Source organism: Coffea arabica, chromosome 4e, assembly GCF_036785885.1.
Source record: "Coffea arabica cultivar ET-39 chromosome 4e, Coffea Arabica ET-39 HiFi, whole genome shotgun sequence".
Classification (NCBI taxonomy): domain Eukaryota; kingdom Viridiplantae; phylum Streptophyta; class Magnoliopsida; order Gentianales; family Rubiaceae; genus Coffea; species Coffea arabica.
The window spans coordinates 9029504-9056746 of NC_092317.1; the positions used below are offsets into that span (position 1 = coordinate 9029504).

The window sequence follows — 27243 nt, forward strand, 5'->3', positions numbered from 1 at the left end:
AGTTCATTTTTTATACCATCATTAAAAAGTATGCGCATGTGTTTGGACAGAGTATTATTTGAAATATTATTTAGAATAATTACTGTAACACTTTTTGTGATGTAATGTATGTAAAATAAAAAAATAGTTGGGAATATAAAAATGTGAATTGGAAAATGTGTGTATGATGCAAGTAAAATATTATGTGAAATAATTCAACAATCCAAACACAGGCATGGCATGCCTGAGAGAGCAATCAGACGAACAAGCAGCAAACTAGTAACCTGAATCATAACTGTCTTCGAAACTTGAAAAAAAAAAAATTACAGTATATAGTCCTTTGGTTAACTCAAAACTTGTCGACTCCTAGTTGCTCAATAGGTACTCTGTTATTAAGGGGAAGAGATGAGGTAGTACATAAACTTATTGCAGGCAAAGTTGCATCAATCAGACATCTATAGTAAATTTAAAGAATTACCATGTTTTTGCTTGTTATCAGGTCAAAGTTACTAGGCCAACATCTAATTCAGCTGAATGGATTCATCCCGCAAACATATTAACCTACTCAAGATACTATAGAGCAGATAAGACTTATGAGGAGCAAATTTCATTCTTGTAGTTGTATACCCTGTCTAGGAAAAGGTTGCTCAATGATCAGCAAGCATCCAGTTGCAGATCAACATGGAATCACTTAAATTTCGGTCAATGTCTATACAATGTACAAAACCTTAATCCAACCTTCAGCAGACATATGCTTCGTGGGAAGACTAAAGAAGGAATACAAATAAACGATGCCAAAACAGAAAATTAAACAAATTACTCATCATCTTCATTGCCAGCCATATTATGCAAATCAACAAGGTCCATGTAGCACAGTAAATCTGCTATGGATGTAGGTGTCTAAACTATCATAGGAAGAATGTAGACATAGGATTGTTAGTACACAAGTACAATCCACTAACAGCACCTGAGAAGGTGCTTAAGATCTCTTCGTCTAAGCTTTATTCTAATCCTATGTTCGAGTAGCAACTTCAAGCATGAGCTTTCGTGGCATTCATGTTCCACTTTCTATTTACAGTCATGAACAAGAAGGGATTATACAAAAGCAAGAATACTGGGAAAAAGATAGTAACTTTCAGGGGGATTGCATGTTGATACTGGATGGAAAAAATAGGAAGATAATTTACGGAATCATTCAGGGCATTTATAGGTCTTCTTTATCAATATCATGGCTGTTTAGAGTTTTAAGGAACACCTAATGTTTGCTGAAACTTAATAGTAGAAAAGAAGATTTAGTCTAGAAATCACTCATTCCAGAATCTGTATTATCCAAAAAGTATAAATTCAAATAGACATTAAGAGAACTCCTCAACATACAAAACAATAAATACTTGACTTATACACCATCTTATATCTTTTTTCCCATATCTTCTGAATCTGGAAAAAATAAAAAGCTATACATTGCAAAAATAAAGAGATAATAATTGCATATGAATTAAAGAAACTAATCGTTACACTAAACTATTCAAGATTCCAAAGAGTAATTACCACCAAGCATCATCCAGATGTTGGCTGAAACTAAAGCTTCAGTTAGAGTTTCAAAAGCCTTGGAGTTAGCTTTTTTGTTAAAACCATCAGTCATGTCTTAGTCAGATATAATAAAGGTGAATATGGCACCAAAAAGTCCTGAAGAGACACAAGTTCTCGATCTCATTGTGTTTCACTAGCCTTCACATGAAATGAAGCCTTTTAGCAACGCATGTAAAGAGTAAACACCATCAAGGTCTCATCTTTACTTCAGATTTGGCAAAGAACAGAGAATAATTAGGTTACTGGATTTCTAATAAGATGGAATTGTTATGCTGGGGAATAAATGTGCCTTCTGGCAGGACTTTCCCCAGACTCCATGTAAAACTGAAATACAAAATGCAGAGAAAGTCAACTACTAGAATGATTCAAGGCAAAGAGCAGGCTGAACATTATGAAGCAATAACAAATAACAATACATTATCACTGCAAAAGAGATTTTCACATACAGCAGCTTAACCAACTGATCCGTAAAGCAAGCTGGAGATAAAATATAAGCACGAATATGAACTTGATCTGATAAATGGTATTCAAAATTTTTCATATTAACATACCTATCTTCTATTCTATATTATTGGAGTTCATAAAAATCCAACAATCACAGGTGGATAAAGAGAATAAAAACAAGACCAGAACATATATCACTATTAATAGGAAAGGAAAAAAAATAGACTTTAATCTGAATAATGTTTTATTGTCAAATGCTAGCTAGTTCTACTGAACAGTCAAATGCAGAAGATTTATGCCTTAACAGTCAGTTGATCACGCCATGAGATTTTCTTCTTGCCGAGTCCTTTAGCGTCAATAAAGTATTTCCTTGGCATCTTCTCTGTTCTTGATGCCTCTCTAACAACTTGTTCACCTAGTCCTCTTCCTCCCAATGCCGCTTCATATCTCTGTAATAAGAACTAAAGATCCATGAGTTCAAATTACAAACTAAAAGAAGACCGTATCACCACTTGCCATCAACATCTTGTCCACGTTAATTCAATTACCAAAGTCAAACTTTACAAAAGATGGAGAAATATTTACCACTGCCGTTTCACAGGTAGCATGCTTTCTTTCCTCTTCAAGCATTGCTCTTTCTGTATCCACATTTTGCAAGTCAACGAGATCGCTTCCCAGTTCAGCAGGCGTATGTTGACAGTTCAACAAATATCTCCGCTTTCGTCTCAAAAACCTGATTGTCAGACAAGTGAATTATCAGTACACTCTAAGCTTTACACATTTTTTCTCCTCTAACATGATGCACCTCAACAGAGGTACTTAAATAGAAGATGAACGGCACTTTCAAACTTTTAAAAGGCAAAGGAATTCTTACTTGACTATAGCGACAAGGTTGTCTCTCTTCTGCTCTGCAGTCTGAAACTTCCTCTTCTTTGAAACAAATTCCTGTCGAAGATGGCCCCAACAAAAAATTATATCCTCATCATGGATGTCAAAAAAAAAGTTCCCAATTGAATTTCAGGCCAGAAGAACCACCAAAACAAATTAAACCTTTAAATTCGAAGTATAGAACAGCATTAATTGAATTAAATTTCCTAACAAAGTAGACAGCAATCCTCAGACATTTATAATTGAAACCGTATAAAATCAATCAAAATTTTTAGAATAAACGAACCTTTTGCAGTTGCAAGTATTCTCTCAAGAGGGCTTGATGCTTGAGCCTTGCCCGATTAGCCTCCTCATCCACACCATTACATTCTTGCAAATTTACGGAAGCCCTTTTCATCTTCAAGTATAACAACCAAAACCCACCCGCCAAATCAAACAAATATCTCAAAAACACCACCAGCCCAGATCAAAAAAATCAGATCTTTATACAAAACAGAGAAAAGGGTTGGCAATAATGTTGAAAAAAATAAGAGGGCTGTTGAGTGGTCGTCAATATGAGAAGCCTAAAAGGAACCCCAAAAGGGAAGAGGGGTATTTGAGAGAAGTTGGAGGGGCATGTGTGGTTGGAGAAGATTAGAAGATGTTTCCTCTTCTCAATGGGATATGTTGCCATAGTTGTGGACTCGTAGAAATAAAAGTAATTTTTATTCTTTTTCTTTTTTGTTTTGGATTTTGTCATGTGTGCAAAATGTGTAGTTTTTTTCTGCAACATAATTTCTAGGCCAGCTGGGCCATTGGAGATAGGGAGAGATAATTTGTTTGCGTTTGTTTCCTTGGAGAGTTGGGAGATCAGATAGATAGGGGGGTATCAGGAATAAGAGAAAGTGGTCTTAGATACGGTGCAGAAAAGGCAGGTGATAACTGGCCATTGTTCGTTTATGGCTATGGCCTCATGGGTGGGATTGCAGTTTTCTTGAGTCGTAAAAGCAATGACATGATTGATGGAAGGGGTCTAAGGTGTCTAACACAAAAAAAACTGGAGAACAAGAAGGGTAAAATAGTAAATGCATTGCACTAAGCAAACATCTAACCTTTTTTTTTTTTCAAAGATTTTAGATTAGTGGTAAAAACAAGAACAAATTTACCAAACACTCTATCAAAGGATTCCACTTGGATGAATTTTTTTTTTTGGCTGCATTAATATTTACTACAACGTCAAAGTACAAAAAATTTTTACACCTGTAACATTAGATACATGCCACATGTACGTTAAAAACATCTGCATGTTAAACTGAGATTATACGTTATATATTCAAACTTATTGGTAAACACAAACTAAATAAGATGAGTTAGAATTTTTTTTTCAAAAAATATCCATAGAAAACATGAAAATTCATGAGTGTCAATGGGTAGAAAAGGTGAAAATCATATATTAACTACTGAAATGATTCAAGCAATAAAACTTCATCAAAAGTGCCAGCCCATTTAAGACATGGAAGCAGTTAGAGATGAAGAAAAACCTTTTCAATGAAAACCAAAAACAGAAAAAAATTGCCCTTTGTTGTTGTACTCTGATGTGTTTGTGGTAATTACATGTCTATATAAGACAGATAGCAGCTTATATCTTATTATGGAAAATTCTATACATTACTTTAACATTGAACTTTGGTACTCTGATAAAAAATGGTTTTCAGGATTAGAAGAAAATTATTGAAGAAAAATTGAAAGCACTTGACCTACTAGGGTATAGTGGTAAAATAAGATATTAGACTCTAAACCGGGCAATAATTGCAGAGCCAATCATAGTTCATAGTTTCTCCTCTAATTTTGACTTATGGTCCCCATTAGGGGTGGGATCAAATTAGGGCTGCAAACGAGTCGAGCCGAGTCGAGCTTTGAGCTAATCGAGCCGAGCCTCGACTAAATTTTACCAAGCTCGAGCTCGAGCTCGAGCTCGACGAGCCGGCAATTTTCGAGCTCGAGCTCGACTCGAATCAAGTCGAGCCGAGCTCGAGTCGAGCTCGAACTCGAGCTCGAGCTCGAAAAAAATAAAAAATAATTATTTTTTTTTTAAAAATAAATAAAATAATATTTTTTTCTTAATAAATAATAAAATATTAAGGATATATACGTAATTTTACTATGAAAATAAAAAATAAAAAAAATATATATATATATAATATACGTAATTTTATTATTAAATAAAAATAAAAATAAAAAATATATATATATACTCAAGCTCGCGAGCCGGCTCGCGAGCTAACGAGCTTAATATTCTGAGCTCGAGCTCGAGCTCGAATTTGACTCGAGCCGGCTCGAGCTCGACTCGAACTCGATATTAATTGAGTGTCAGGCTGCACAATTCATGTTCTTAAGCATAATAAGGGCTCAATTGAGCATTAGCTAGTTTAGTTAGCTGAGTAGCTAAACGATGTCGCTCGAGAGTTGTTAAGTACCACAAACGGTGCCGTTCCACTTAATCAGACAGTTATGCATTAGCTCAGCTGTTAGTTACTGTCAGGTTGTTAGAGTTAGTTATATAAGTGGGGCCCACTTTGTAAGGGACACACGGAAAATATACTGATTCTCTGATATCTCCAATTCCCTCTTATTCTCTCTTTCTCTCTCTCAGTCTAATTCTTTCTCTGTTCTTCCCCAATTTCCTGATTCTACAATCAATTAATCTTGATTTCCTACACAATTCCAGAACTATCCTCGAGGTCGTGACAAAGTGGTATCAGAGCAAGCGATCCTTGGATTCTGTACCATAGATAATGGCGGAAAGCACCAGATTCCGCACCATCGAAGAGCAGATGAGGAAGCAAGAAGCTAAGCTCCAGGATCTTGCGGAGTCCCTGCAGGCGTCCAAATCTGAACACCAGCAAGTCAAGAAGGACTTGAAGACGGAACTGGAAGAAAACAACAGGCGCATGGAGAACTTGTTATCCGGAATGGAGCAGAATTTCCACCAGATTCTTGAGCAAAAATTTAGTGAACTGTTACTGAAGATGACGCCTGGGAAGGAGAAAGTGACCGAAGGAGGTAGCCGGATGATAGATCAGGTGCCGCTCCTACCAACTCCACCAGCTCATCAGAGGTTATCAATGGATGGCGAGGCTCACAGGACTTTCAGGAAGGATTGGGGTAAGTTCCAGCTTCCAAATCCTCCTAAGATTGATCTATACATGTTTACTGGAGAAAATCCTAGAGATTGGTTGCGCAAATGTAACAAATACTTTCTGAACTATCAAGTTCCTGATGAGCACAGAGTAGAGGTAATTGAGATGTATTTAGAAGGTAAGGCTGACCGTTGGTTCCAAGGAGTTAAAATGGAGAGGCCTAAGCTTAATTGGGAAGAATTTGGAGAACTGCTCTGTTGCAGATTTAATGACAGGACTTGTAAAGATGTAGTGGAGGAATTTAATAAACTGCAACAGATAGGGAATGTTGAAGAGTACCAGGAGAAGTTTGAGGAGCTGAAGGCCTTAATGATGATGAAAAATCGAAATCTGGATGAGAAATACTTCATTTCTAGTTTCATTAGTGGCTTGAAGGAGGAAATCAAACCTATGATCAAGATGTTAAAACCTCTGACCCTGACTGAGGCATTTGAACTAGCTCAGTGGCAAGAATATTCTTTGAAGTTGCAGCATAAGAGTTCTAAAGAGAATGTCAAACCTCTAGGAGAAAACAGACTGGGGTTGACACGGGGCACCACAACAACTCAGGGACCTAATTCATATAAGGTTCCCTTCTACAACAACCATAAGCCTACTAAGTTGGGGAATTGGCAGGAAGGCACTAAGGATACTAGGAGACTTTCTGCACAGGAAATGCAGTTTAGAAGGACGAATGGGCTATGCTTTAAGTGTGGGGACAAGTATGGGGTAGGACATCAGTGTAAGGTAGGCCATACAAACTGCATGATACTGGAAGAGGAGGAGGAAACTACATTTGAGGATGCCCTGGGGGAACAGGATGAACAAACTGGGAATCCTGGGCAGACCATGGAATTGTCCTTAAATGCCTTATCTGAGGCACTAAAGAGGAAAACTATCACACTTACAGGGGTCCTGAATGGAGAAGAGGTGTCCATCTTAGTGGACACTGGGAGTTCTGATAGTTTTATAAACAGTGAGCTGGTCATTGGAATGGATCTCAAATATCAGTGGGTGGATCAACCCTTCTCTGTCCTCATGGGCAATGGAGATTGTGTCACCAGCAATGCAGTATGCCCAGGTGTGCAATGGAGTATTAATCAACATCACTTCAGGTTTAATCTCAAGGCAATGGAACTAGGGGGATGGGATATCATTCTGGGGGTAGATTGGATGACACACTTCAGTCCCATTACTTTCGACTTCCAACAACTGAGAATATCATTACACCATGAAGGAGGGGAAATTCACCTACATGGACAAGCAGATAATTGTGACTTGGACCTGATCAGAGGCAAAGACTTGAGGACCTTTATTGAATACAAAAGGCAGATGTGCCTGGCCATGAATTTACAGCAGAATGAAGGGAGCAGATTAGATACCACACCACTGGAGGTGCATCAATTGCTGCAGGAGTTTGAGGATGTATTCCAGGCACCACAATCACTACCTCCAAGCAGAAGTATAGATCACGAGATAGCCCTTAAACCAGATGCCCAACCCTTCAAACTCAAACCTTATAGATACCCTCATTGTCACAAGGAGGAAATAGAGAGACAGGTGACTGAAATGCTGCAGAAGGGCATTGTCAAACACAGCAACAGTCCATTTGCCTCTCCTGTATTGCTGGTCAAGAAGAAGGAAGGCACCTGGAGATTCTGTGTGGACTACAGGAAGCTGAATGAGCTAACTGTCAAGGACAGGTTCCCAATACCCAATGTAGATGAGTTGCTGGACGAATTAGCAGGTTCTGTATTCAAAACCAAATTGGATTTGACTGCAGGTTATCACCAGATCAGGGTCAAACCACAGGACTCTTTCAAAACAGCCTTTCAGACCCATTGTGGTCACTTTGAATTTCTGGTAATGCCTTTTGGTCTTACCAATGCTCCTGCAACCTTCCAGTCGTTGATGAATCAGATATTCCAACCTTATTTGAGAAAATTTGTCCTGGTCTTCTTTGATGATATATTAGTATACAGCTCTACCTTAGAGGATCACATCCAGCACCTAAGACTTGTGCTGAATCTGTTGAGGGATAACCAGCTGTTTGTGAAGAAGTCCAAGTGTGCATTTGCTCAGAGGAGGGTAGACTATCTAGGACATACTATTACTGACAAGGGAGTTAGCATGGATGACTCCAAGGTTAGTAGCATTTTAAATTGGGTCGTACCTCAAAATGTCAAGGAATTAAGGGGCTTCCTGGGGCTAACAGGTTACTAAAGACGATTTGTAAAACATTATGGCCAGGTGTGCAAACCTCTGACTGAACTGCTCAGGAAAGATGGGTTCAGGTGGAATGAAAAAGCACAGGCTGCCTTTGAGCACTTGAAGGAATTGATGTGCTCAGCCCCAGTTCTCATACTTCCAGACTTTACCAAGGCATTTGTAGTGGAAACAGATGCCAGTGGGGGTGGTATTGGAGCTGTTCTGATGCAGGAAGGACATCCAATTGCCTTCCTGAGCAAGGCATTATCGCCCAAGAATTTGGGACTATCAGTATACGAAAAGGAACTCCTTGCTCTAGTAATGGCAGTCACTAAGTGGAGGCATTATCTGGTTGGAAATCATTTTGTTATCAGAACTGACCATCAATCCTTAAAGTATTTGCTGGATCAAAAATTGAACACTGCTCTCCAGCATAAGTGGATGACAAAACTCATGGGATTAGACTATGAGATACAGTATAAAAAGGGGGTTGAAAATAAGGTTGCAGATGCTTTATCTAGAAGACAGGAGACTGTTTCAAATCCTTCCTTCAAGACATGCCTGGCTATATCAGCAGTGAGGCCAGGGTGGATGGAGGAACTGCAGAAAAGTTATGAATTAGATGAGCATTGTCAAAACATCATGGCTCAACTACTACTGGATCCCACTTCTCACAATGGCTATACTCTGGTGGATGGAGTGCTACGTTATCAAGGAAAAATCTATGTGGGAGGGGCCAATAACATCAGAAACCAGATCCTTCAGGTGCTTCATGCCTCAGCACTGGGAGGTCATTCAGGACAAAAAGGCTGTTGGCAGAGGATTAAGTCACTGTTTTATTGGCCAGGGATGAAACAAGAGGTGATAGCCTTCGTACGTAGCTGTGATACCTGTCAAAGGAATAAATCTGAGAATGTTCCATATCCTGGTCTGTTGCAACCAATTCCAGTTCCCACACAGGCATGGACTCACATTTCCATGGATTTCATTGAGAAGCTACCCAAGTCACAAGGGTTCGACACCATTCTGGTGGTGATTGATAGGTTCACTAAGTTTGGGCATTTCGTTCGACTCACTCATCCATTCACTGCCAAAGGGGTTGCACAAGTTTTTCTGGACAACATTTACAGAATGCATGGTCTACCTGAATCCATCATCACAGACAGGGATAAGATTTTTACCAGTGGATTCTGGAAGGAGCTATTTAAGGTGCTAGGGACAGAACTACACTACACTTCTTCTTACCATCCTCAGTCTGATGGTCAAAGTGAAAGGCTGAATCAATGCGTGGAAAACTACTTGAGATGTATGACAGGAGAGATGCCATCACATTGGAGCAAGTGGCTGTCTATGGCTGAGTGGTGGTACAATTCCACCTATCACTCTAGCCTCAATATGACACCCTTCGAAGCTTTGTTTGGATATAGACCCTTGCCACTGCCACTGGGGCCTTATTTGGATTCTGTAGTTCCAGCAGCCTCCAATATGATCCAGGAAAGGAACAGGATCTCTAACTGCATAAAGGACAACTTGGCCAAGGCTCAACAAAGGATGAAGCACTTTTCTGACCAACACAGAACTGAGAGAGAATTTGCTGTGGGAGATTGGGTATTTTTGAAGCTTCAACCCTATAGACAGCAAACGGTAGCAGTAAGGAAATGTCTCAAGCTATCTGCTAAATATTTTGGACCTTTTCAGGTGGAGGAAAGAGTTGGTACAGTGGCATACAGATTGAAGTTACCAGCAGGTACCAGATTACACCCTGTGTTTCATGTGTCACTGCTGAAGAAAAAAATGGGACCAATGCAAGGGAGTTCTACCAAGCTACCAGAACTGGACACACATGATCAATGCCCTCTGCAACCAGAAGCCATATTGAGCAGGAGGGTTATTTTGCGCAATGGGCAGACTATCATTCAGTTCCTGATTAAATGGGAGCAGCTGGAACCTGAAGAAGCTTCTTGGGAGGATAAATCATTTATCGAAAGCCAGTTTCCTGCGTTCCAAACTTGAGGACAAGTCTGTTTTCAAGGGGAAGGGATTGTCAGGCTGCACAATTCATGTTCTTAAGCATAATAAGGGCTCAATTGAGCATTAGCTAGTTTAGTTAGCTGAGTAGCTAAACGATGTCGCTCGAGAGTTGTTAAGTACCACAAACGGTGCCGTTCCACTTAATCAGACAGTTATGCATTAGCTCAGCTGTTAGTTACTGTCAGGTTGTTAGAGTTAGTTATATAAGTGGGGCCCACTTTGTAAGGGACACACGGAAAATATACTGATTCTCTGATATCTCCAATTCCCTCTTATTCTCTCTTTCTCTCTCTCAGTCTAATTCTTTCTCTGTTCTTCCCCAATTTCCTGATTCTACAATCAATTAATCTTGATTTCCTACACAATTCCAGAACTATCCTCGAGGTCGTGACATCGAGCTCGACTCGAGCTCGAATCGAGCGGCTCGCGAGCAGCTCGATTCGTTTGCAGCCCTAGATCAAATGAACAATTAACTACTGGACCCCTAGATAAGAGGTAGGGATGGTAAATTAAAAATTGTAAAGCAACCCCTGATTGACCCGTGAATTACTGATTATGAAATGATTCCTTGTTAAAATGCCAAATCGTGAACAATTAGGTCAGTTAGGTAGAGCATACTAGCATGAAAAAAAAAATTTATAAAGGGTAAGATTGTTAAGATCTTACTAATTATTAAAAATTGTAAAGCAACCCTTCTTTTCAAAAAAAAAAAAAAAATTGTAAAGCAACCCTTGATTGACCTGTGAATTACTAATTATGAAATAATTCCTTATTTAAAATGCTAAATCATAAACAATTAGAACCGTAAGGTAGAGCATAATAACATTAAAAAAAAAGATTATTAAGGGTAAGATTGTTATGTTAACTTTTGTAATCAACAAGAAGTCAACAACAATGTTTGTATTTAAATGTAAACTAGTTTTGTACTCATTCGTTGAATGGGAATTGTCTAAAAATAATAAATTATTTAGTGTAGTTCATAAAATACAAACTTATTGTATAATCTATTATAACCTTTCTTAAATACATTGTTATTAAAAAATAGTCTTATAATATATATTTAAACATCTAATTCAGTGATTAATAATTCGAAATGCAAAAAAAAAAATCGACAATATGTTGACATTCAAAAACTTGAAAATAGGGAAGATCAAATCTTGGCTGATCTTCTGTAAACAAAAGAATGGCCAACCCGTTACCAAAACATCAATTTTGGTATTTAATATAAATGGCTTAAAGGTTAATGTGAAAAGAAAAGAAGCCGAGTGAAATATTAATAAAAGATAATAATTCAGAATCAATCAAGTCACAGGAACATAGCAACCTTCCAAATCTGTTCATGGCTAATAGAAACCAAAACGAAAACATAAGATGTATTTTGCTATTAAGTCAAAAACATAAAAAATCTAAATAGTCTGATGTATATTGCATGACGTGAACTGCTGTATGACAATGAACTTGATGCCTTGCCATTTATGTAATCAATGACACCTTCTTGTTCTTTAGAAGCTTTCTATCAAAGTCTAAAAAAAAAAAACATTGAAAACTGCACAAAATTTTTTTAATCCCAGAAACCCAGAAAATAAAAAAAATTAATACGTTGTTGAAGACAATTAATAAATTGTCAAAGGCAATTAAAAAATCGTGTGAAAACACATAGTTTAAAAGGCCACTTCTAAATCGCTAACCAAAAAGCAATATGTGTTCTACTTAAATTGAAGAGTGAATCCATAAATTGAAATAACAAATTAATTACAAAAACCTTGTCAGAAATAAAAACCAAACTGTAACTTTTGAAGAGTTAGAAAATTCAAATTCAAATTCAATGACCTAACTATGAAAAAGGTGTAGGAAATTACAAACCACATACAGCGAGCATAAACAAAGTCCAAATGCGATCCTTGCATTGAAGGAAATAAAAACGAAGTTCCAAATCCGGTCCTTGCATTGAAAAAAAAAATTTTCAAAAACATTGTGGAAAAGTGTAAACATCTACACTGCTTGATAAAGTGATAAGTAATAGATCGATAACCATATATATGAGTAAAAATGTAGAGTATCTTCAATAGCGATAATCTGATAAAGATAATCTAATATTTGAATTGATATTTCGAACTTTTGAGTTGAAGATGAGAGAGAGTTAAAAACATAATTCAAAATTATTTATACTAATCCCCTGGAAATTTAGGCTTGACGATTAGGGTTAAGGGAAAAAAAGGTAAGAGAATGAAAGAGATAATTATGAAAGGATTATCTAAAATTGTAAAGTCAAGAGAAAAAAGAGAGATAGAACAGCGTAGGTTATTAGGGGGTTAACTCATAGAGCGCGTTGCATCTACTTGCTATGTCGATAAGCCACGTAGGAAAGAGATAAATTAAAAGGATAAGGATGAGAATAAGACTTTATTTTATATATATATATATATATATATATATATGATTTATTAGGAAAGAGAAAACATGAAGGGATAAGAATGAGAATACGACTTTATATATATATATATATATATATATGATTTATTAAGAATCCTATTAGGAAACTACCGTCTCGTTAAGCTACGTAGGAAAGAGAAAACATGAAGGGATAAGAATGAGAATACGACTTTATTATATATATATATATATATATATATATATATATATATATATATATATATATATATATATATATATATATAAAATACCCTGGCAAGCTGCAAGTTTAATACCTAAGAAAAAATGACAGGGAAGATAATATTTTTAGTGGTTTTTTTTTTGTCTCAGATATTAATAATATTGAGGGGATCATATCACAGGTGACAACTAACTTGAAATTTAATAGTTCAATAAGCTTTGACTGAAGACAAGAATATACAGTTCAATGGGCAAATTCTATCTTATAATATTTTTTCCTATTTTTCTCTCCCCAACCTATCTTAAATTCTTAATACCTAATTTAACTATATAATATGAAAACAGAGGGACTGTTAGCAATTCTTTCTTTCCAAGGTAACCTTTTACCAAGTACTATTTTGCGCAGGAGAAAATACTCTGTGTATAGTAGTAGCTGGGCCTGATTTTAACTTCTGCAAGCCAGAGTTTGATTATTTATGTGACCACTTAGTCTGCAGACATTTTTCGTACCAAATTAAGAACTTTTTACTATTGATGAGGCAGGTAGAAAAAATTTAACATGGTACAGTCATCCCATTCAATATTCATTGATTTTCGCTTGAAATTAATCTAAATTTTTTTCGGGCTAAATCGATTTTTTAACTGGTATTTTACCTTATATGTTTCACATGAAATAAAAAAAATGTTACGATAAATAGTACAATAAACATTTTCCAAATAATGTTTCAGGCAAAGGGAGAAATTTTTTAACCCCAACGCCCAAAAGAGAGAGAGAGAGAGAGAGAGAGAAATTTCAAAAGCATGTTTTGTCACATGGTTTTGGACCAAAGAAATTTGTTGCTTCTAGCTTCATGGCTTTTAACATTTTACAGAAGGAAAATTTTATTCTAGTCTGACTATAGATGGCAAATCAATCCATTTAATTAAATTTACCCATACCCGCCCATGAATAGATGGGTATGGGTATCTTAAGTTTTTGCATATGGGTATAAATGGGTTACCCAATAATACCTATTTATTAAATAGGTACTATTGGGTAACCCATCAAACCCAATTAACCCATTTAGAATTGTTTTCCCTCAAATCTCTTCTCTTCCCCCGCCCTTTTTTTTTTCATATTTTTCATTTTTTTATGATGTTAACTACTTTTGTTTCATTATAATTATTATTTGTTGATTTTATTTTCTCTTAATTTGTTAACTTACTCATTTTTTAGCATTATCAATTTATGATAAGTTTAGCCTCTTTTCCTACCTTTCCAAAATGAAATTTTCAATTTACACATGAAAAAAATATTAGGGGTTCAAAAATTTTGGATTAAGTTTATATGTTAATTTTTATAGTACTTAATTTAAATTTTTATATTCTTATTATTTAATTATTAAATAGTATGTAATTTTGCGACATAGAGTACGGATAGGAAAAAAATTGATAATTAGGCTTATTGAACATTATAAGTAAATATTTAAAACTAATGATGGGTGCAAAGAGTGGTATAAATTGATAACTTAGTTTGCAAAAATGAATTTAAATGAGTTTACAAAAAGTTAAAATAAATGAATTATAAATGGGTAATTGGGTTACCCAATTCATTTTTTGACTTACCCATTTATACCCATTTAATTAAATGGATATAAATGGATTAATTCACTTATACCCATTACCCATTTTACCCAACCCAAACCCGCCCAAGTCACCCATTTTGGCACCTCTAAGTCTGACTAACAAATGACTGGTACGATAAACACAAATTAAAAAATAGCCCTCCTAATTTTTAAGAGTTTTCGTATTTATATATATTTCTGTATTTGTATATATCGTTCAGACACATCGTATTCAAGACAAAGTTTCAATCGAAGATCAAGAAAATAATGAAGCAAATATGATTAAGTTTCAATCCATGATCAAGAAAATACATATGATTGCAACCCATAGCCCTTGACCGCATAACCTACTAAAACCATACAGGAAAACTTGATCAGACTTTGATTTGAAGACTGAAACAGTAGTGTTTATGGAGATTGGAATCTGCAGAACACAACTTTCTTAAAACTTTTGTTCTGGATTTGACGATTAAGATACACTTGCAATGTCCGGGACACCTCATCCATGATTCTGTCTACAATCTCTACAATGAGGGAAATAATCAAAAAAGTAGTTTTAACTTACAGTTAGCCTACAATTTGGAATTGAATTCTTCTCCTTTTCAGAGTTCCATTTGCTGTCAATGCTGAAACAATTGATCTACTTCAGTAAATGGGGGGAGCCAATTGGGAACCCCAAACAAAGCAGACCTAACTGTACCCTAGGAAGAATTACATGGGCATGCTAATCCTCACCTACCCCTATCTGCGTTAATTGGAAAAGATTCTATCAGTCATGTTAAATTACAACATCAAGAATCAGTTAATGCATCAGCTGCCTTTCTTCGAAGAAGAATGACCCGTCTTCCTCTTGTGACGGCTAAAATCTGATACAAATCGAAATGTCTGGTTACAGCCTGGCTCAGCACAGACATAAGGACGAGCACCAGTGTGAACTCTAATGTGCTCCGTCCTAGCCCATGCCCACTTAAATGACATCTTGCAGCCTTTCCAGGGGCACTTCAGCGGGCGATCATCCACGTGAACACGGCGATGCTGCACCAAGTACTTGTGGGAGAAGAACTTCTTACCACAGCCCTTTACTGGGCAAATATTGCGCTTATGTAATACAAGCTCCTGCTTTGAACCAAATCCCATGGTGCAACCTTCCATATCACATGGATACTCAGTCTTCTCATCCTTTACCTTCATCTTGTTAGAGCCAGCAGGACTCTTCTTTGCCTTCAAGCCATTTGGCTGTTTCTTTGCTACTGATTTGGTTTCAAGAGATTTGGCTCCCTGACCTTTACTAGGCTTTTCAGCTCTTTTCCTCAGCCGTGTGCTAGGCCCACCTTCCTGCTCTTCCTCAGTTTCTAAGTTGAACTGTTTCCTGTTCCTCACAACTTTGTTGCCTTTGTTGCTAGACTCAACATTCTCTTTCTTCCTTTGCGTGTTCCTCCGGTTGCTTTTGCATTGATGTTGAGAATGGTTGACTGGAGAATCTTCGGCAGCTTTATCTCGCTCTTCAACTTTTGCAGATTTAGCTTTTACAGCCGGCCTAATTTCTGCTGCAGTTTTTCTCTTTCTCCCAGTCCTGCAAGTTCTAGCAGTTGTTTCACCAGTCTGCACATGGGTGCTTTCCAAAGGTCTCTCAGGCTTCAAATCAGCCTTCATGCAGGAAGGAATGCTTCTCTCCTGTTCTTCTTCATCTCTTTCAGCAAGGAAAGGGTGAACCTGATTGGACATCCAGACTTTTCCACACCACTTCCCAGCAACAACAGTCTTTTTTGGTTTGCCTGGCCAATTCCCAAGAGAGTCATCCTTTGTTGGGCTATTCACCGGAGAACTTCGGCCAAATGCATTGTATATCAAAAAGTTGTATGGCATTTGCTTAGAGTAGAGAGGAGAGCGACTAAGACTGGCACTGTAATAGAGATTAATGCCTAGTTTTACTGCCCAATCCCCATTTCCATGTATTGCTTCTTGACTTTCTAAAGCTGCTTGTATAGTTTCTTCATCTTCTTTTGATGCCTGCCTGAATGAAATACTACTCCAAACATAATGACCCCCCAATTCTTCTGCCATCTTTTTCGCTTGAGCCTCTACATTGGGATAGTCTGCATAGAAGTAATAATAGTAAGAAGAACAAAATTTCAGGAAAAGCACACCAATGAGATGCTCCTTTTGACTTCCCAATTTACCACTTTCATTTATTACTTTCTTCTGTCCTTTTTTCAGAGTTTTCCAAGAGCATAGCATGGCTACCCCTCATCGCAAAGAGAGAGTTCAATGTGGCAGACACTAAACGTCAAGGATTTACTTCCTTTTCTTTTTTAAAGTTGGCGGGAATTATTGTGTTAGAGCGGTACTAGAAAAGCATTTATATTCATCTACAAGACAGATATTCACCTGGATGACAAAGGAGCAAAACATTAACCCCACCAATAGACCGAAGCTGCTTTTCTACCTGTACAGCATGCTGAAGACAGAATACATGCATCCTTGAAGAATCTTCATCAGGTCTTCCGGCAAATGGCAAAGTTTTGTTCTCAAACTCTACTATGGCAGTGGATGTTATAGTCTCAGCCTTGTGGGCTAATGGGGAAGGAGACGAGGCATCTTGTTCTTTGACTTGATGCCTACACCTATCTGCTAAATTATCTATCTCCATCGATGGAAAACTTCGTCTCTTGTACTCAATAGTCCCATCCGGAGGTGGATGTCGTCTACTCTCAGATGTAGATTTTGTAGTTCCTTGTTTGTCAGAAGAGCCAATAATTTGGAGAGGAACCACATCTGCACAACTAAACTCTGAACAGGAGATAACATTGTTTCTGGATCCTCCTTCGTGAAGTCCAGCATCATGACAATGCAATCCACTTTCTGGCGAGCAATCCTTAGCTTCGTTCTGGCAGGCTTCAGTATGATTATTCGCATCAACATCATCCTCATCTGAGTCAGAAGAATTACCATATGTCAAAGCCAATAGACCAAGGGATGAAGTGTCCTTTTGTGCTTCTGTATTTGGAATCAGTCCAACAATTTCATCATCGACTGACTGATACAGACCACCAGATTGCACTGGGACATCAAAGAGTTCATCTGGGTTCCTTTTGTACATCCATCCTGCAATGGAATACATGAAAACTCATCAGTCACAACTGCTGGACAGATTTAACCCACGTCTAGACAGAATTCAAAAATGGATAAGTAACAGTTCTAAGTTCACATTTACAAATGGACAGACAGTTGAATGAATTTGCTGCGACATCCCATTCACTAATTTTGATTACTTGATCCACCAAAACAATTACACTTCAAGAAATCAATCTACTCTAGAATAAAAATGGGAAGCCAGTGTCAACATTTTCCTTCAGAGGAGTACCTGAACAAGAATCTGACTTAGGCGGAACTTCATCTCCATTAACAACAGTTAAGACATCACTGGTTTCTCCCCAGTCCTTAAATTCGCTCCTATCAGCTGTTATCAGGTAAGTTGCAGCTGCATCTGTTGGTTGAACTATAGCAACACAAGCAAAGCACAATATCCCACAAGTGACGCATGAAAAGAGCCCCTGCTCTGATAACCTATCACCCCGAGAAGCTCTGCCTTTTTCAGTTTCCATGTTCTTGGACTCAGAAGCTAGAGCTGAAAATTCATTACCTCTAACTGAACAAGGAAGCCTCTTATCAAAACAGGAAGGAGAAACAGTTTCCTTCATCGAACAGGATCCTGTCCCTTGCAGGACTCCCCTTTTCCTCTCTTGCACAATACCTTCAGAAAGTAAGCTTTTTGTTGTTTTCATCATGAGGTCTGGACTGCCCAAACTGGGAAACAACCCAGGCTGTACCTGTGACTGCGAACCAGCTTTTGAATTTGAGCTAAAAGAACTGACAACGGAATTTTGAGGAAGAATTACAACTGAAGATCCCTCAGCCAGCATATAAAGTAGATCATTGTTCTGCATCACATCTTGTACAAATAGGTCTTTTACCAACATTTCTCCTTCACCTTTCTTCTTATCCTTTAGCCGTGAACTCCGTGGTTCCATGCGAACCCCCCTTGGTACTCTGCCCCAAAAAAAATTGTTAAAAGCTATAGAAGCATCCAGAGTAGGTCCTTTTCTAGAAATCATGTTTTACACTTGCATAAACTAGTTCTGACAGTTCTGTAAGACAAGATTGATGTTATAAGAGGTGATTTTTTTTTCAATAGAAGACACGTTTACACTATCTTCCATCAAAAAGTTCTGACATTTCTAAATCAACTTTTCATCACAAGAATCTCCCCCCAAAAAATTGCATTGCATGCCCAAACTGGCCAGAAAAATGATGCATTCATACACAACCCCCCCCCCCCCAAAAAAAAATTTATTCTTGCACTTTCTGGAACCAGTTCAATATCTGAGACTATCAGTATGACTAGAAAAATTCAATATCCACTTTATAGGAAAAATAAAACAAAAGGTAAGATGACTTCGTCCCCAAGGTTGAGGAACAGAAATTGAAGATGTAAATCGCCATAAAGCAGGAAGATGGTCTAGACTTCAGAAAAACTCAGCAAAAAGGAATGGAAACACGCTAAGAGTAAAGCTAACAGATTTAAGGCACCAAAGAAGCTCACATTATACTGATAATTACCAATAAAAAATAGAATGTGCCCCCACTAAAGAGTGAAATGACAATTTTCATTTATTAGATATGCTCCTTCAGTTTCGGCCAAATCTTGGCATGTCATACTTTAAGGAATACTTCCATCCAAACACTGGGCAAATTGTAATTGATTAGTTTATGATGGAAACCTCAAAGAGTCCAAAACCTCCGCATTCGAACCCCAGACTAAAATGAGAAGCCACAACCAAAGGAAAGACCATAGGAGAAACTTTCACAAAACCAAACTACAAGATAGCACAAATTTTTACCCATTACAATAGAACAAACCTTGAACAAGATGAAAGTGCCAGATCATATAACAACTGAAAGTGGGAAACCATTGGAGGACAATTAATTGAAGCCCTACGAATTGCAGCATCTTTTGCAACAGTGAGCCATCCAGGAGTAGCAATATTAGCAGCCTCACCACAGTTAAACCCTGTGTTTTAAGAGATGAAATGTATAGGAATACTTAGACATTCTACAATCTTTCCATCCTTCAAGGGGAGATAAGGAGATAAGAGACGAATTAAATGAAGAATTATATTACCATGACTAAACCCTGAGTGATAGGCCCTTGGAAAAGTAACAACAAATTCTCCAGCATTTTGCACCAACCTAATACAAAACATGGGCAAATAAGCTGCAAAAACCCAACGGTAAAAGAAGCAACTTGTAGTAGAACTTATATTACAAGAGCCTACAATGGTAGCTAGATCTTTTTCAAGGCTTTTGCCACAATAATGTGTAATTAAGTAGAAATTTGCTGTCCCATGCCATCAGAAAATTTGCTTCCATTAGTCACCTCTATTTTGGCATTTCTATTGATGTACTTTTTTCCTTTTAAGCGAGTTACCAGATGCCAATGAACCTATATGTAACTGACATGATTTTATTCCTTTCAGAAGTGGCAGGGTCAAAGTGAAGCTCGAAAGCTAACGGTCAACTATTCCACTCTTAAGGAACCACAGTCCTCAGAGCATTAATGTGAAACAAACATTGTAATCTGTTGTAAGACTAGAACTCACCGGCAGCATGGAACACCCGCATCAATAAGTACCTCAGGTGACATGACTGTGGTCTTCTCACCAAGTGTTGAAAACGTAACTGAAAGAATATATCATAAAACCCTAGTTACTTGAATAAGATGTGGGAAAAAGGGGGGAAATTCTAACACACACGTATAGCAATCAAATTACCAATTTAACAAGAAAAGTTATCAGAAACCCAAAAAGACAAGTAAATACTTCTGTACCAACCACAACAGTTAGGAACTTTCTGTGAGAAGCCATCCAAAGTATAAGAAAAACAGAAAGAAAAGGAATTTTGTGGAGATCCATTTTTGCTGGCCTTCAATACTTTTTTAGCTACACCAAGCGAAATTATTCCTAAAAATTTAGATGAAACACTTCACTTAGAGAATTCACAGGGCAAGTTAGTACATCTAAGTTGATGAGTCATTTTAGGATCCGTTACAACATAGCCCCTGAGATAAATCATTTGGCATATGGTCTTTCTGTAGCATTCAAATAAACAGACCCCTAAACTTCTGTTAATACTTCCACATGTCATAGCTCCCGTTTGAATAAATTTTTTAGTCCTCACAAAACATACAATCACCACAGTTGAAATACCAATCCAACCCAGCCAATCATTAACAGGCAATCAAAACATCCTCCTCCTTTGTGGAGCTTGTACTCTTTAAATTCTAGAAATAGATGTTAAATTAGTATCTGGTGTAATGATTTCATAGAAAAAATAAACACTGAAGTAATCCATCTTCAACAATGCATCCAGCTAAATAAGATCAATCTCAAATCCAGCATTTCTGAGTGAACCTTATCAGCTAACATAAATCAGTTCGGACAACCCAAGAAACACCCTCAGACATCTATATGTGCTTGAGCGAGTGTCCTAATCTGATGGTTAAGATTTTTATTCGATGGATCTGTCCATTTACCAATTTTACCTAGTCACTAGCATCCTACCCTTGTAAGCAACATGATGGTGATTGATTTGGCACTAAAACTTTATCACAGCAATATTGCTGCAATCATAAATTGTTTCACAAAGAGGACTTTGGGCAACACAAATTTTACAAATGGTGGAAGCACAAATTCATTAATTGTGGAAATTTATGTTCGAGATTATGTTCGAGAAAATGCCTAGAGAAAAACTTGAATATAGTGCCAACCTTGAGCTTCGTATGAACCTGTATCGAATAACAAAAATGAAAAGAAAGTTTTATCCTACCTAATTGGAATCTACTTCTATTTTCCTCCAAGAATTTAAATTCAAAGGACATAAACAACAGTAGAATTACAAACAAAAAGCAAACATGAATCAGAATAAATAAAACTCAAACACAAAGCATTGAGAAATTTGAATCCTCGAATGCTCGGAATTACTATCAATCCAGAAGTGCACATGAACTATATCTTCTTTTGCAATAAAACTTTCTAGCAGTCATTGTCCTCCAGATGCACAAAACTTGGACTGGGTTTTGTATAACTTCCTAGCTTCAAAGTATGCCCAATAAGCCTTCTCATGCCTTCTTTCAACTCCTTCCATGAGGAGTGTATTCAATACGTTTGATCCAGTCCTTTTACAGATAGATCCTTTTGTGCTCTATGAAGCTTCTCAAAATCTCTCCCAGAATTAAAACCGGAAAAAAAAAAATAACTCCATTCCTGGATACATATGCAAACTACTTTAAAGAAACTTCTTTGTGAACTAAATCAGGTATTCTATGATAACCAATAAACACCTTGTGAATTTTCATTCAAACTGAATGCTTAGCTTGACAACCACTACTCGAATCAATAGACCAGGTACCAAGGATCAACCAGAAGATTTCAATTCAACTTCTACAGTAAGTCTAAATTCTGTCAAACACTAGGTTAATTATCAAAAGAAGATGGTAATGATGGTTGCAACACAATCAACCCTATGCCTCACAATAAACATTGCGGTTAAGGAGAACATCACAACATTGAATTAAGTTAATCAACAGAACTGTGGAATTTTTAACTGCCTTCTGATGTGTCCACAACTTTGTGATAGGCTTAGACAACTTTATCATTACATCATGAGGTCCCATGAATTCTGGTTCACAAGTTTGTTCAGGCATCCACTCAAGTTCTCTTTCAATCTCATTCAACTGACACTGCCTCTAAAGCCATCGCATGGAGTAGTGTTTTTGGTATAACAACAACTGACTTGGGGCTGGGCAAAAGGACGCCATTATGCTTTATTCACGACTGGTCTAGGTTTCTAGGTCAAACTACGAGAAAGCCCTGGTTTTACCATTCCTCAGCTCTAAAGAGCACAACAACAGAATTATCAAGTTTAAAAGTGTTGAATCTTATCGTTATGCCAGAGGCGAAAATATAGACCAGCCTTACCCCTAAAAATGCTATCTAGATGGACTACTTATCCTTCTTAAGCTACAAGTAGTAAAATTAAATGAAACGTGATGGAGGCCAAAATTGTAGAATAAAAGGTATTCAATTCTAAACCAGCCAAGAAGCAAAAAAATGATTTAAGAAGGATAAGTAGTCCATCTAGGTAGCATTTTTAGGGGTAAGACTGGTCTATATTTTTGTCTCAGGCATAGCGATAATATTCAACACTTTTAAATTCTAAATCGTTTTTACTACATGTGATCTGCTACATTTATGAAAGCTACCAAGTTACAGCACAACCCCTTATAGTGAGCATGTGAACTCTCCTCCACTAAGGACTAAGACCAAACAGTGTCTTGATTTTTTGTTCTTTTCTCTAGAAGATGGAACCTAATAACTAGGTTGAAGCTTGACTGTTTGTAAACAAAAAAGGCACTGTACGTAGCACAGGGGAGATCCCATCCGTCTAACCATTGACAAGAGCATCCCAGTCCCAAAAGTTTCCGAGACAAACAAGAGTAGACATTAGCTCTCAGGCCAATACAGATAGCACATGCATATAGAACAATAATAAATATGTAATAATTATAATCAACAAACTGTACAATACAGTAAGGAGAGATTAGAATTTTCAAAATCAAGTTCAACAAAATTTTCATTCCACACTATCTAAAGCATCAATTTGTCCATATTATGCTTCTATGCCCAGCAATATTACCCACATTTCACTACAAGCCATATTACTTTATCTTCCCATCTGTCCAATATTTGCATCAGTATTAACAATGATCACTGATATGTTGAGAAGGACAAGCAAATTAAGGATTTCAAAAGGCACAACATTGTGTCCTTTAACATAAAGCTTGGGCCCAAGACAGAGCAAACTACTAGATTATGAGGCTTGTTTATAATTAACTAAGATGGAAGTCATGAGCTCGAAATCAAGATAATGCAAGATTTTCTGGCAGCTTAAGTAGGCATTTTGAAAATTATAGCAACACAAAAATAAGTTCTGAGTTTTCTTTTACAATCTTTCAACTCTTTTCTTTGCTTCTGCTTTTAATTAATACTCGTCCTTCCATTTTCTTTGCTTATTTACTCCACCAATTGTATGAAGAACTTCACCACTTAGCAAATGTAATTTGCCCAATTGATCATGTTTTTAAACATGCGATGGGACCCCCAAGTCCAAAAGATTGGTATCTGAAAAATAAAACATTTCTCAATAAAAATTTCGAGAAAAAAGAAACGGCATATTTTATTTTACCACCAATCTACAGGACGAAACCAAGTGAACATGCATTCAGATCAGCCGTTGAAGCATGTCCATCAGTAGAGAGAGAACAATTGTCCTTTTTGTTGAAAGCAACCACTACCCACACTCGCGCCCACCCACAGACAACACGCAAGAATGCATCTGATGCTCAGCCTCTGCTGCAATGTCATGCACTTGAATGATACTCACAGATCAAAATATGGCCTTATCCATGAATATCTGTGATGAGAAGAATTATCTATTATCTCCATTGTTCTCGTTGTCTTTAAGATAGTGTCCTACGTCATCATTAGGGAGCAAATGTCATCCATGATAGAACATTGAAAGGTACAAAGAGATTTTGTCAATGACCATTCCCCATTTGGCTACATTATCTGTCCTTTCTACTCTACTCTTTCTAGAAGTTAGAGCGATAAGTTACAAGTATCCATGTCTTCATTCTATTTTGTAAAATCATGAATTGAAGTTATCTTTGGGTTCCTCTTACAAGATAGTTAAGTCATCATGCAAACATAAGTTTTTATTTGAAGTCAGAATGCCTCTAATGCCAAAATATGGTTCCTAGATGTCTATATTAGCTTAATGGTTGAGTTATTGGGCTCTCATCCTAAAAGAAATGATGTTCTTTAATCCACACATTTAACGGGATCTATGCACCGCGGCTCCCAATAAAAGCTTCACTAATTCCAAAAGCTACAACAGTGTGACAGCAAAGCACCAATTCCTGCAAAAGAATTATTCCAGAGATTCCAATTGTACCTAATCTTACCTTAGCACCCATTTCACTGTACTCAAACTATTTTTCATCATACACACAGCTCAAACTTATTCTTTCACAGATGAGTTATAAGATGCTTTATTTTTTAACCAAATAGTAGCATCAAGAAAAAAACTCAACCAGCCATGTCCAGCTTCTATATGTACCTATAACGATAGCCACTTAATTTAAGTAAAAGAATTATTCACACTGATCCTTCTTATTGATCCACAGTCCAAACCTCAGAATAGCACTTGTCAATCCCATTTTGTCTCAAACTCTAGACAGGGAATCTCTATTACAAGCAATATCTTTGGAAAGAAGTAGTTTAAAAACTCATGCATGAAATTATCAACAGCCTTGCAAATTTAAGAAAGCTACAGCGTCCAACATCGAAAAACAGAGCACGCTATTCGGGCCAGGGGAACCACTTATTTGTAAAAGATCTCAACACTGCAGAATGAAAGTAATAAACCACAATGGACGTGAAGATAACACATTCTAAAGCCATCTAATAAATGCAGCAACAACACAAGGAAACAGGGGAACCAATTAGAAAACATATATGAACAGTCAAATAAGCTATGGATGGGCAATCGATAATTCCAACTTTTCTCAGGTTCATTTCCTAACAGAAGCCAAAGTTCTCGAGTTTATACAAACTTTACTTCCTCAATAAAGAACAGAGTGTAGATGAAACATAAAAGAACAAAGAAGCCAATTTCAACAGAATAACTACTTGAATGTACTTCTACAGCTCTAAATAGAAAACTGACCAAGAGGATTGATCTCTCCCCCATAGCCATGCACCCTGATCACCTCTTCGAACGCTGCAGCCGCATCCCAAGGCACACCATACCATGTCTTCCCTGCACCCGTATGCAGGTAATTCAAGCTATGCAAGTCATGATCCTCCACATGCCAAGCAAACCAACTAAACATCATGGCAACATACACCATAGGCGAAGTCACACCGGGTATTTCCTCCTTCATAAAGGTCAACAGAGACCCTTTAGCCCTAGAAACGCCTCTCATATTCCACTCAGTGTCCCCAACTGTCACATTAGCATTAACATTACTCCCCTCGCCTCCCCCCTCCTTTCCACCCCTTCTCGGGGCAAATGCCGAGCCAGGCATATCATTTGCATACTCTACTGAAAAGGGCTTATCCACAATGGCTTTCCAGTAAAGAGTTTCAATCTCTAATGGAGTCAAACATTTCTTCCTACTCTTTTTCAAGTAATTCCTTTCAAATGCTTTTGCCTTAGCCTCAAATACTTCCAGGGTATAGTTCTCCCCACTCTGCCACACCGGTTTCTGAACAGGGCGCTGTTTTCTTGGGCAGAATCCGATCTGCTGCTGCCTAGTGGTAAATGTAGGAGAACCAGACCGGGCCACGAGTGATTTGTTAAGGTTAGAAACGGCAGTTTTCTTGTGAGGTGCTGGAACAGGGGGAACAATTTTGCAAATCCCATATTGGGAAGCTTCTTTTTCAATCTTGAAAATGTAAGCAATTGGATCTTGAAATTCAGCTAGGGTTGGGTGATATTCTGGAGCTACAGGTAGGGTTTTAAGCCAAGAAAATACTTCAATATTTCCACCGGCAACTGGGGTTGAAGAAGCTTCTGAAGCCATTGAATTAAATTAACTAAACTAACCAAATGGCAAAATGGGATTTTGTCAACAGCTCAAAAAATGGATAAAAATGCAATCTTTTTCACACAAAATTACACCAAAAATGGGGAATCTTTACATTTTTGGTGTAAATTTGTGCAGTTGCATGGCTGAAATATGTTAGAGATCTGTCTTGGGGTTCAAAGGGGTAGTAGCATTTTTGGTTGAGGGGTTTATTCTAGAGAGAAAGAGAAAGAAAGAAGGCCAGAAAGAAGGGCAGAGAGCAGCTGTTGAGATTCTCTATTCTCTCATTTTTCTATTAGGATTTGATATCAAATATAAATTCAGTGCCAGCAAGAGAAAGAGGGTGACCTACTGACCTATTCCTTTCCTCTTTTTTTTTCCTTTTTTCTTAAAAAATCTTTTTGTGGGGGTTTTTTTTGGGGGTGGGGGGTTTGATTTATTTTGTGCTCTGTTTTTTATGGGGAACAGGGAATGAGAGAACAGGGGAGGGGCTGAGTGAGTAAGAGGCAGAACAGAGGATGAAAAGGTGAAAATGAGAGTGTACAGTGTGTGAGAGAGAGTGGAGTGAAAACATGTGATGTGAGTGGGGTTTTATTAGGGGTTGGGGGGTTAGGAGGGGTGGTGAAAATGACAGGAGAGTGTTTTTTGGGTTTATTTACTGTTCTGCCACAAGATTTTGTTTTTATTTGCTGGTTGGACGATGGAGATAGGGCAATGGGTGGTGGAGTCAAGTGAAATTGTGGGGTTGTTCTTTTCTTTCTTTCTTTTTTCATTTTTACTATAGGGTGATGTTCTTTGAAAACTGAATAAGTCTGAAATATTCTTTGAGTATATTACAGTTAATCACATGTTAAATGTTGCCTAAAAAAACTAGTCCCATAGTAAAGGTTAGTTGGAGTTTAACTCCTCTAAGAAATTCACCCCCACTACTCAAGCACCATTTGTTGTGTAGCTCTTTCTATTTCTTCTTTGTTCTTTTGTACCAGTTGTGTAGGTGAAAAAACCTAAAATTTCTTGCAAA

General features: G+C 37.4%; 2 protein-coding genes across 3 annotated transcripts; both read right to left on the bottom strand.

Annotated features, from left to right (window-relative positions):
• Positions 1-2060: 2060 nt before the first annotated feature.
• Positions 2061-3883, bottom strand: LOC113738772 (uncharacterized). Of its 2 annotated transcripts, none has more exons than XM_027266042.2 (4): positions 3188-3883; positions 2888-2958; positions 2599-2746; positions 2061-2462 (listed from the first exon to the last, which is right to left on the bottom strand). In XM_027266042.2, the coding sequence occupies exons 1-4, from the start codon at positions 3296-3298 to the stop codon at positions 2307-2309; spliced, it is 486 nt and encodes a 161-aa protein (XP_027121843.1). In that variant the 5' UTR covers positions 3299-3883; the 3' UTR covers positions 2061-2306. The 2 variants fall into 2 exon arrangements, with proteins under 2 accessions (XP_027121843.1, XP_071903647.1); XM_072047546.1 differs by having other exon boundaries at positions 2061-2474.
• Positions 3884-15093: 11210 nt separating this feature from the next.
• On the bottom strand, positions 15094-26504 carry LOC140006022 (lysine-specific demethylase REF6-like). Its single transcript, XM_072047547.1, has 7 exons — positions 25361-26504; positions 20176-20254; positions 19698-19765; positions 19436-19586; positions 17880-18565; positions 16904-17620; positions 15094-16611 (listed from the first exon to the last, which is right to left on the bottom strand). The coding sequence occupies exons 1-7, from the start codon at positions 26217-26219 to the stop codon at positions 15326-15328; spliced, it is 3846 nt and encodes a 1281-aa protein (XP_071903648.1). The 5' UTR covers positions 26220-26504; the 3' UTR covers positions 15094-15325.
• Positions 26505-27243: the final 739 nt, after the last annotated feature.

Excerpts from the sequence above, each read along its gene's own strand:
- LOC113738772 (XM_072047546.1), bottom strand. The coding sequence starts at position 3,298 with ATGAAAAGGGCTTCCGTAAATTTGCAAGAATGTAATGGTGTGGATGAG. Across the intron at positions 2,959-3,187 it reads AATACTTGCAACTGCAAAAG|GAATTTGTTTCAAAGAAGAG; the intron begins GTTCGTTTATTC and ends CATCTTCGACAG. Across the intron at positions 2,747-2,887 it reads AACCTTGTCGCTATAGTCAA|GTTTTTGAGACGAAAGCGGA; the intron begins GTAAGAATTCCT and ends TCTGACAATCAG.
- LOC140006022 (XM_072047547.1), bottom strand. The coding sequence starts at position 26,219 with ATGGCTTCAGAAGCTTCTTCAACCCCAGTTGCCGGTGGAAATATTGAA. Across the intron at positions 19,766-20,175 it reads GCGGGTGTTCCATGCTGCCG|GTTGGTGCAAAATGCTGGAG; the intron begins GTGAGTTCTAGT and ends GTTTTGTATTAG. Across the intron at positions 18,566-19,435 it reads GCACTTTCATCTTGTTCAAG|AGTACCAAGGGGGGTTCGCA; the intron begins GTTTGTTCTATT and ends TTTTTGGGGCAG.